An 11,292-nucleotide genomic window follows, 5' to 3' on the forward strand; every position below is an offset into this window, starting at 1 on the left:
TATATGGACATCCGAGGCCAGGGGTCCATTCCCTTGACTCGTACTGATGAGAATTTGACTCCACGAGAAATTGAACAAAAGGCTGCTGAATTAGCCTATTTCTTGCGTGTACCAATTGAAGTATTTTGAGAAACAAATTTTATTAACGAATATAAATAGTTGCTGGCGCAGACTAACATCAAAAAATTTCACCAAATTACATTAGTTTTCTGTATATAGTCAAGTGTAAATTGAAGTGAAAATATATACTCCCTCCATCAAATGCGACGATCTAGTTGCACAGGATTTTAAAAAAATGAGAGATTTTTGAAACTTATAATCTAAAATAAGTCATAAGTATTTTTATAACTATAAATCATGTTATTAAGGATAAAAATTTAAAGTGTAGTCGTCAGCTCGTTCTTGACAGATCCGATTGGGTGTTCATAATCTGGAGTAAAAGGATTTGAACCTTTGCGCGCCGGTACCAAACACCGATGCCTGACATCTCTTCCAATTCGTCGATACGAGAAGCAAATTGTTGTGTGAATGAATCAATATCTATACATAAACCAAGAGGCAGATCTTGTAGTTCTAATTTAAATTATTTTTAAATATAAAAACATGCCATTCTTTTGAATATACTAGTCCCATATTTACACCTAAATGGGAGGATTGGAGGGCAAAATCATGCGAAATCTACAAGTCCCATATTTACACCTAATACGACACATCATTCCTTTATTTCACGGTTCAAAGTCCAATAGATGCTTCTTTTACAGGGAAAAAGTTGAAAGATTTAAATGTCTGCACTATTATCCATAAGCTCTGAGACAGGGAAATTAAAGAGTGAGACAGATGAAGAAGAAAATGTTCTGAAAAGAAGCAAATAAATAAGGCATTGCGTTTCCCCAACAACAATGTGCATATTTTTATAGTGTTACCCTGCCTTCAACGTTCAAAAACCCCTCTTGTCCTACACATAGATACTTGCGCTTCAAATAATACATGGCCACCACCACTATTATTTCAAAAATTCAATTTCAAATCTTTAATATAAGTAACATACTGCATAGCATTACTTTTACTTTGAAAAGCTAAAGCCTTTTTTTGTTGGTCTTTTTTCTTTTCAAGTTGGTGTTTCTTTATAGTGTTAACAAAAGGACGATACAGACAAAGTGGCATTTGAGGAGGAGAATTTGGAATTCGCTGAGAATCTAAGTAAAGACCATCCCAGGTAAGTTCACCATATTTCCATTTTCTTGAGTGTCAAAAAACCTCCAAGTCTTGTATTTTTTTAATCCTAGTAAAATGTAATTGTGATAATAATCAAAGAACACTAAAGAGAAAACATGGTTATGAACTAGTAATAGAGCAAAGTTTCTCTCCTCATGTTCACATTTTCATCTTGGCTTTCACAAATCAATCACTAAACTGAGCTAGAATATTCTAGCATGTTGTTTTGTTAAGCCCCTTTTTAGTGAGGATTTGAGCGTATTTAGCCACACAATCATATATAGAAATCTCCCGTTTTATTTTATATGCACTATAAAATGATGACTTGAAATATAAGAAGAAATGATGACTTTTGGCATGTAATAAAAGTACTTATACAACTTGTGGTCCCCAACATGTTACGTATAATATTTTTGTAAGCATGTTACTAAGAACAGAAATTTACAAATTCGTAAATTACAACAACAACAACTACCCAGTAAAATTCCACCAAGTGGGGTCTGGGGAGGGTAATGTGTACGCAGACCTTACCCCTACCCCGATAGGGCAGAGAGGCTGTTTCCGATAGACCATCGGCTCAGATTACAAATTCGTAAATTAAATAAACTAAAAAGAACAGTGCATTACATAAAATAGAATATAGGAAGTACTAATTGCATATGGTGGATAGAACTCTAGCAATATTACTAAGGTGACCACAAGGAAATATTACAACCTGTTTGTATTGTCAACATAATAGAGGAAGATAGTGAAGATATGCACAACTTTTAATGATATTGACACATGCATTGGGAAAAAATGGACTGCAAATTTTGCTTTTGCTCTCTGTTCTAGAAGCATGCTTCACCAGTATCTGTCTTGATATATATAGTTCTTTATCATTAATAAACAGACAACTCCACCTTTTTGTTTTTTTACAGAGATCAAGACTAAAGTTGTTGGAATCTTTGTTCATAAACTCTTTTATTAAGAAGCTAAAATGCCAAGATCAAGGTGAGTTCTTGAAACCATTTGAATCTCACTCACTCAGTAATACTACAGTAGTATATTTCCAACTCTTTTTCTTTATCAGAGCAGTTTTCTGTTTCAACTTTCATGTTAAATAGGGTATCAGATATGGCTCAAAGGCAATCACCTAGAGGTCCTTTACAACTCAAAACATCAAGCTCTGATTCTGATCAGAGAACTCCTAAATTGGGAAATCATCGATCGCCAAGACGCGCTCAATCTGATCCACTAAATCAAAGGAAACTTGGTACCAGAATTGCAGATTTGGACTCTCAACTTGGGAAAGCACAAGAAGAGCTCAAAAATCTCAAGCAGCAATTAACTTCAGTTGAAGCAGCAAAGCAAGCAACTCAAGAACAGCTTGAGAAAAAAACCAAGAAACCTACTGTCCCACAACCTGAAGAAATCCAAGAACCAAGAGAAACTGATGTTTTTGAAGTTCCAGTTGAGAATGTGAAAGTGGAACCACAAAATGTTGAGATTTGCAACCCCACTAATGAAGATGAGCTAAAGATCACAGCTTTATCATATGAGGAGATGGATTTGAAGAATGAAGAAATAAGATTGTTGAAAGCCAAGTTGGAGGAGAAAGAAAAAGAGCTTCAAGTGTTTTGTCAAGAAAATGAGAGCCTGAAGAAGGAGCTGAATGATAAGACACTGGAAATTTCATCCACTGAAGCCAAAGCAGAGGAAATGAATCTCAAGTTTAACCAAGTAATTCAAGAACTTGAAACAACTAAGAGTAATGCTTTAGAGATAAATGAGAAGCTTGAAGAAAGCGAAAAGGCGAAGGAGGAATTAGAGAGTGAGATGAAGAAACTGAGAGTACAAACAGAACAATGGAGGAAAGCTGCAGATGCTGCAGCAGCTGTGCTGGCTGGAGAAGTAGAGATGAATGGGAGAAGGCTTTCTGAGAGGTGTGGATCAATGGATTATAAGCGCTATGGTAATGTATTCGAACCAGAAGTTGGAGGATATGGTAGTTACATGGGTTACCCAAGGTTAAATGATGACTCTGATGATGGTTTTGGACATGCGAAGAGGAAGGGTTCTGGTATTAAGATGTTTGGAGATCTGTGGAGGAAGAAGAGCCAGAAATAGGCTATTTCTAACAATCAAAAAACTTCTTTTGTTAAATGTCTTTGTTAGAAAAATGGTTGCTTACCATTTCAATTTTCTTGGCTAACGTTTGAATCATCTTCATGACATCTGACCAACACAAATATGTTGTATTGAAATTTCTAGGATAGTTTTTCATGTAGGTTCGAAACCATAATATGATATTTCTATGGCTTGATAAGAAATGAATCGTCCTGTCTAACTCAACCACAAAAACTAACTCAAGATGCGAGAATTTCCTAAGACCATAAAAGGAAACAACACCCACTTGTTTCACCAATGTGGGAAACTTAACATCTACTACAATATTAGTGGTCAGAAGTATCTTCTTGGATCTATGATCCATGTTATCACTGTAGAGCTTACAGAAGTCATATGACAGTCACAGAGAACCTTTTCATCTAAGAACAAAAAACATATTGGAGTTTAGATGAAATAAAGGCGTTCTTTTCAGAATAAATTCGCAGCTAGAGTCATCGACCCTGGCCTTCTAGGTAACATCATTTCTTGGGATAATCGTGTTGTCCGGGCCAATTTGCACACACCTCGACTAGTTCCATAGGATACATGCTACCTTCCACGAGCAACAAGTGAAGTTAGCTCTATCCACCAAAGCTTGGACAGATGGGAGAAATAACCTACTGTTTTTCTCTTCCCGCTAGAATTTGAACCTGAGACCTTATGATTCTCAACCACTATAATAATAGAACAAAAAAAGCATAACCGATATTTCTTTCATCTAATCAGTTTGAATGAGCTAACGCATGAGAATAGGTGATCCTATGGAATTGAAGACTGTCCAATGGTATCTATCCCCACACAAAACAGTCAAGGAAATAGTTGAAATGGAAGATGGTATGGCATACAGGAGTTCCACACCTTTCACCTGTGGAGGTAATACATCAAATAATACAGAACAAGATAACCATCCTCCAGAAAGTACTTCCATTTCTTCTCCTTAAATCGAAGCCTTGAGGTTCCAATCCTGAATTTACTCCATTGAAATGAACAAGCAGAAGTCTTTCTTTTCAGCCATAGCAGAGCTTCGAGGATGGATGATCTTTTTTCATAGCGCTCATACATGAGTATATTACCAATCTTCACCTAGCAACAGTAACTGTACTGCAATGGTCATAACGGAATCTACTATAATACAAAGCTTTAATAGACCAACAGACAGAAGCTATTGTAGCACCTTCTTTTTTCCTCTAGCTGTGCCGTTTGCACTACTGCACTGTAATTTTAATCAACTACTATTTTTCATGAGTTGAAGTGAAATTTTGCACTAAAGTTAGTAGCAAACAGCAACCTATGTCAACTACTACACAAATGAATAACTTTGTAATGCATGTAGCACTGCACAAGTGATAAATCAAATTGAGTATAATAAAAAATAAAAGGTAAAATCAACATTGCTAGTCAAACTTAAAACCGCAATTTTCTTGCCACAGATATTTCAGCAATTAACCCAAAATAACTGGAAAAACATTTTAAATATTTGGGGTAAAAAGGAGTGTGTTAGAACTTTTGTCAACATTTTACAAAAGAATTTTATACCTCATTATCTCATGTTCCCAATATAGTATATTGGATCCACCTGTACTGTTTCTTTTTCCTACCTTATTTTAAAGCATGGAAAAAAGAAAGAAGCGCATCCAAAAGAGAAGCCATTTCCAGTCCCATTACCTTGAGGATAGATCCTGCTTCATCTAATTGATGTTCATAAAATCATGTATATGAGATTCATATGCAATTTACATATGTCATTCTACACTGAAAGTGAAGTTAGTTGACGAAGGAAGCACCGCCCAGTGGCGCTTTAGCCAAGAGTAGACTTCAGTCCAACGAAGCCGGTAAAAATATCACTATAAGCGAATAACTGAGACAATACTTTACTTAAGAAGGACAAATAGTAGTTACCAAATAAGTTATAGATACAATTTCGCCAAATCTTTTGTGGTCCCACAGATTTTGAAGCGCCACCAGGATCATTACAGACACTGTCTGAACACATCTATAAACCATGTGATTGAATGAGAAAGGGGATTAATGGACTAAGGATCCACGGCAACATAACTGGAACAGTATCTGGATACTAAAGTTACACAAACAAATTCATTGAGAAAGTGATCTCATCCAATTCAGTTCCACGGAAAAGCACAATCCTCACAACAGACTCACTTTCTTAAATCTGAGTACTTTGTAGCCCATCTTTTCGGGAATAAGGCCACAGGCATTGTTATGAAATCACTCAAGTTTTAAGATATTAAATATGCTTCCCCTTGAAGAAGCATCTATTTCTAATATTGAATGAAATTACCTTACCTTATCTAGAAAAAGAAGAACAGCTATTTTCTAATACTACTTGGTGAAACGGTATTTGGTGGTTTGATTTGAAGCCTATAAAGGCTGTATTTGCTGGGATCAAATAAAGTTAGATTGTGGTGAGATTGGGAATAGGCAGGGGAAAGGTGTAGGGGTAAGTGTAGAAGCGCAGGAGATGGAAGGAAGAAGATGGATCAAATTATTAGGATATAGTTATTGTGTGATCACACAAATTATGGATTTATCCAGTAAAATGGGACGCCAAAGAACAAGGTAATTTGAATTTTTTGTCACTATTAAGTCACCTAGCAATCCTTACCTTTCATGGTCACTACCTAAATGCACAAATGAGATAGATACGACTCCAGATTCAAGTCCATGCTTTACCTCTGAGTTTTCCAAAATCTGGATCAAGAATGAGAATGGAAGTTTAGCTACCCGTTTGTGTGACCAGAAATCATTCTTGCCCCTTGGAGAGTTTCTGATCCACTCCAAAATTCAAATGGATTAGTTTCAGAGCTTGTTTTCACGGTTTTTTGTTCAATGACAAAAGAAAGTCAACTGGCATTCTTGTATTCACTGATATCATTCACATATACTGCAAAGTGAATTTTACTTCATTCGAAGTAACTATAGAAATAAAAAATAACAATCAAACGCTTTAAGAGCTCTACATGGTTTGTTTTAATACATATAACTACTAGCAAACCATTAAGGAAGATTTGGAACACAATCCCTGCGTGTATATGCTGGAATATATGGAAGGAAAGAAATGTGAGATGCTTTGAAGGGAAGAAAGTTAGTGTACAGCAACTTAAATATAACTGCTTATGGCTTTTGGCTTTTTGGTGTGATCTTCAGGATGTAAAGGATGAAAATAGCATGTTAGATTTCATACTCTTTGCAAGATTAGGACCCTTTTTTGTGTACAGATATCCTTCTTTTTTGTTTTTGTACAGAAGGATTACTGTCTCCTCTACTGTCTTAGCACCAACTCGGTGCTAAGTTGGTGCATTTTAAATACATAATCTACTTACCTTCTCAACAAAAAAAAATCTACTAGGAAATGACATGACGCTTATTCCAAATCAACTAGTACATAACTGTGCAAGCTTAGCAACTTCAGGAAAACATGAGCACATGAATGCCTCTTGATTGGAACTTCTATTCTTGTATCTGGAATTAATTAAGGATTTATCGAGTCATCAAATATAAGACACAGTAGCTACTATCCATACAACAGGATTTAATAGATTGAAAGGAAACAATACCTCCTTCATTTCCTTCCTAATGTATAACTATAAACTAGAAATCTACTAATCACATTTGCAATTTTGCATTAGGATGCTAAAAAGTGGAGGTTGATCTCATTCAGGGTAACAGAGAAGCTAACACAGATCAAACTATTATGACTTTTTAATACCTAATATTTTACCTAATAGGCTAATACTATCATTGATCCCAAAAAAGAAAAGGACTTATTACTGCCTCAAAACCAAGTAATATATCTTTCTAATTTGGGACATCCCATAATGTTTAGCATTTTTTCACTAATAATACACTTTCAATGATCACCTTATTAAAAAAAGTTACAAATTTCAAAATCCAAATTTGTTTAAGAAATTTTAAACTTAGATGTATGATCTCGTCAAAAAATTTCTTCCATTACAACTGATATAATATATATAAGTGAAATTGATGTCTTTAACCCCTTGTTCAGTCAAACTTGGTCAGATGAAATGGGATAGAAGAAGTACAAGTTACTGGATGCCGCTTCACGATTAAATAGTAGTGAAAGACTGGAACATCTATTAGAAAACAAAACAGAAGGAGCAAATATAACAAGCACTAAAGCTTCTTGCCTGACATTTCTACTCTCCAACATGTGGTTATATTTCGGAACCTAGGAAGTCATACAGTATGGTTTGCAAGTTATTTCTTGTATCAGCAAATCTCTGCTTCTTGTTCGACTTCATTAAATTTTAGCACTTGGAGGGGTGACATGAGTCCTTTCCTTCTCTTTCTTATACTTCTTCCCCCAAGTCAAGATTCAAAATCTCCTTTTGTCTTCTGCTTGTAAATGTCATTAATTTTAGAGGGTATAATCAAAAAAAGTTACTCCCTCCATCCCAATTTATGTGGCACCGTTTCACTAGGTATGGAGTTTAAGAAAGAGAGGAAAACTTTTGAAACTTGTGGTCTAAAACAAGCCTTAGATATTTTTGGCTATAAATTATCTCATTAAGGGTAAAAGGGGAATTTTAAAGTCAAATTGTTTCTAAATATAGATTGGATTTTATGAATAAGCCAGCAGCTTCTTTCTATTTGGATGCTGTTGCTCTGTCTGCATACCTCGTTACCATGTAATCACAGGAAATCAAACTATTAACGTAAAGGTTGCTTAACGTAAGTAACATAAAAGGTAACTATCCTTATTTTCCATAGTATGTCTGATTGACTACGGAAGTTGGAAACTAAGGGAACAGAAACCACATCATATTGATATCATTCAAATCATTAGCTATACATTCAATTCCTAAAATCTAAAACCAAATAAGTGCAAAGTTCATAGATCAATCTAAAGCATCATACCAACTATAACACTGGATTGGAACTTTCTTTTCCCTCTTCAATAACGGACTCTTGTTGATTCGGATGAGCCATATCATATGTTGCATGGACACCAACAAGTACGTAGTAAATGAGCATTACAGCACTGCATAGGATGAACCGATAAAATGCTGCATTACCCAGAGAACCTATCAAAAATATATTCATCCCAATTGACAATGATGGCAGCCATGGCACGAGAGGTACACCCCAAACTTTAGGAAATCTTTGTTTTGGAAGCAGTGCCATTCCTAAAGTGCCCAACAACCACAAAGCGCCAGTCACAGTATACCCGACCCAACTTTTTTCATCCATACTCCAGAGACATGTTGCCCCAATCGATGAACCAATTACAATGGACAAGCACAGAAGAAATTTAGCCAAATCGTACTTCGGAGTAACATCCGTAACGTAGTACCGCCTAACGAGTAATGCAACAGCCATAAGCATGAAAATGGAAAGTGTACTAAACGAGAACACGCTTGACAAGACATCCAAGCTCGTGAACAAAGCAAGAATGCAGCTAGTTATAGTCGTCAAGAGAGTAGCATAAATTGGTGTGCCAGTTTTTGGGTGAACCAGAGCAAACCACGGGGGAATCATATGTGCTCTCGCAATCTGAGTTGTGTATCGAGCTTGTCCCATCGACCCAACAAGCATACTCGTAGTCATTCCCTTAAGTGCACAAATCCCCACCAAATACTTTGCCCAATTCATACCTATGCCCTCAAATGCAACTGAATAGGGCGCATTAACATCCACTTCAGTGAACTTAACCATCATAGTCAAAGCCAACGCCATCAAACAATAAACCACAGTGATCACAGACATTGAACTAACCAACCCAAGTGGTATATCCCTTGATGGCCTCTTAGTCTCCTCAGCCATATTTGCAACCATATCAAAACCCCCATACGACCAGTACACAACTGCTGCAGCCCTAAATACCCCACCAGCTCCAAAAGGGAAAAAAGGCACTAAATTTGAACTCTTCCCATGAACAAACCCAACAATTACAATAAACAAGATTACACCAGCACTAACTATAGAACTGACCGAATTCAATATCGACGTCCTCTTTGTCCCGGTCATAGCAATCCCATTTGCAACAGAAAGAATCACAACAGCTAAAGGGTCCAACAAATTAAACCCTTCAGCAAAAGAATCAATCTTGATTCTTAAAAAATCAGCATCACTATTAATAATACTAGCAAAATAAGATGTCCAAGATCTTCCTAATCCAGCAGCCCCCACAATAGCTTCTAATAAAATATTCCCAGCAGCTATAAATGCAACAAAATCACCCAACTCAACTCTCAAAAATGAAAAAGACCCACCAGCTATTGGAATATCAACAGCAAATTCAGTGTAACAGAAAACAGAAAGCAAAGCAGAAAGACCAGAAATAGCATATGAAAGGACAATAGCAGGGCCAGCATCAAGTCTAGTTTCTTGACCAGTAATGTTGAAAATACCTGAACCAACTACTGAACCAAAACCAAGCCACAGTAGGTCCCACCAAGTGAGGCATTGTTTCATTTCATATTCTGACTGTTTTTTTAACTCAACTAATTCTGTGGTCTCTGTTGAACGGCAAAAAAGGCGGTTCTTGAGACGATTTGGGGTTTGAGAAAGGGCAGTTCTGTAAGTGGAGAAATTTTGGAAAGAGGGTTCTGGGAAAAAATCTTGCTTGCTGAAACGCCAGTACCTTTTTTGGGGTTGTTGGGTTTTTGGTGAATAATCCATTGTTGTTGTTGTTGAGTTTGATTGGGTGAGAGTGGTTTTGTTGGGGGGATTAAGAATTAGAGGAGTTGTGAGATCTTGAGGATATTCTGAAATTGGCATGTTTTATCAATCAGAGGGGGAAAATAGGAAGAGGAAATTTTGTGGAATCCCAAGATTTCAGGAGTAATCCAATCATTTGCTGATTTCAGTTGTGGCGGATGTATTTTACTTACTATATATATACTAGTGTAAAAAGTCTATTTATTTAGATGTATTTGGACGGACGGGTTGGTATGATAGGAACAACGATTTACACGAGAGCTTTCTTCCCCCTCTTTTTAATTGCCAACTTGTACTACCACGTTTTGCATGAGTAGAAAATTACTATAGTAATAAAAAAGAAGATTACGGGTAATTTTATAGATCTCCCCTCATGTTTTGTTTCGTGGCACTAATCTTCCTTGTGATTTATAATATTACTGTTAATCAAAATATATTTATTATGGTCAAAGTCAATATTAATCTTATCCGGCCATAAATTTGTATCCGGTGTCAATATCGTATCCGGCCACATGTTTGTATCTGGTGTGAACATGGCTGAATCACTGTTGATTGACACGCGTTGCTTCCTAATTCACCCATCTTCTGAGACCGGTTTTTATCGTATACAGATAGTCCCCCACACTTTCCGGTTACTCACTGGGACAAAAACCGGACGAAGGAATAAAGTGCAGAACTTCAGATGACAACCTATTATTCTATCGTCAATGACTGATTGGCATTGAAAAAGTGTCGGTATCATAGAAAATTTGATCTAGGATTTTAGTGTCTACCCGAAATTATTAATCTTTGAATTTCAACTTTTGGGTTTATAATTATACCCGAAAATTTTTCTGAGTTTTAACTCTTCATTTTTAGTTGTACCCGAAAACTTTTCTTTGAGTTTTGACTCTTGAATTTTTATTTGTACCCGAAAAATTTTCTTTGAGTTTTGACTCTTGAGTTTTTAGTCGTACTCGAAAACCTTTCTTTGAGTTTTGACTCTTCGATTTTTGTTGTACCCGAAAACTTTTATAACCTCACAGCCTTCGAGATCGGGGATGTTAATGACCAGGAATTTAATACTTCTAGTTTTGATAAAGTCCGGGAATTTAATGCATCTGGATAACTTTACGATCGGGAAATAAGGCATCCGACCTTTAGCCATTTAATTTGATAGCTTTATAAGAGAGGACTCTTATGTTTACGGTGCTTATGAAGAGGACGTCTCTTGTTCACCCGGGCACAAAT

The 11,292-nt window shown here is 36.2% G+C and overlaps 2 protein-coding genes across 2 annotated transcripts; one reads left to right on the forward strand and one right to left on the reverse strand.

Moving 5' to 3' along the window:
- The first annotated feature begins 994 nt into the window (after positions 1-994).
- LOC109220583 (interactor of constitutive active ROPs 1-like) lies at positions 995-3,398 on the forward strand. The gene is made up of 3 exons (XM_019385047.1): positions 995-1,216; positions 2,136-2,208; positions 2,322-3,398. Exons 2-3 carry the CDS (start codon positions 2,195-2,197, stop codon positions 3,322-3,324), a joined length of 1,017 nt encoding a protein of 338 aa, XP_019240592.1. The 5' UTR covers positions 995-1,216; positions 2,136-2,194; the 3' UTR covers positions 3,325-3,398.
- A 4,654-nt stretch (positions 3,399-8,052) lies between these two features.
- Positions 8,053-10,232, reverse strand: LOC109220582 (cationic amino acid transporter 8, vacuolar-like). Its single transcript, XM_019385046.1, has one exon. The coding sequence runs from the start codon at positions 10,120-10,122 to the stop codon at positions 8,263-8,265; it is 1,860 nt and encodes a 619-aa protein (XP_019240591.1). The 5' UTR covers positions 10,123-10,232; the 3' UTR covers positions 8,053-8,262.
- Positions 10,233-11,292: the final 1,060 nt, after the last annotated feature.

The sequence above is a fragment of the Nicotiana attenuata genome, unplaced genomic scaffold, assembly GCF_001879085.1.
Source record: "Nicotiana attenuata strain UT unplaced genomic scaffold, NIATTr2, whole genome shotgun sequence".
Classification (NCBI taxonomy): Eukaryota; Viridiplantae; Streptophyta; class Magnoliopsida; order Solanales; family Solanaceae; genus Nicotiana; species Nicotiana attenuata.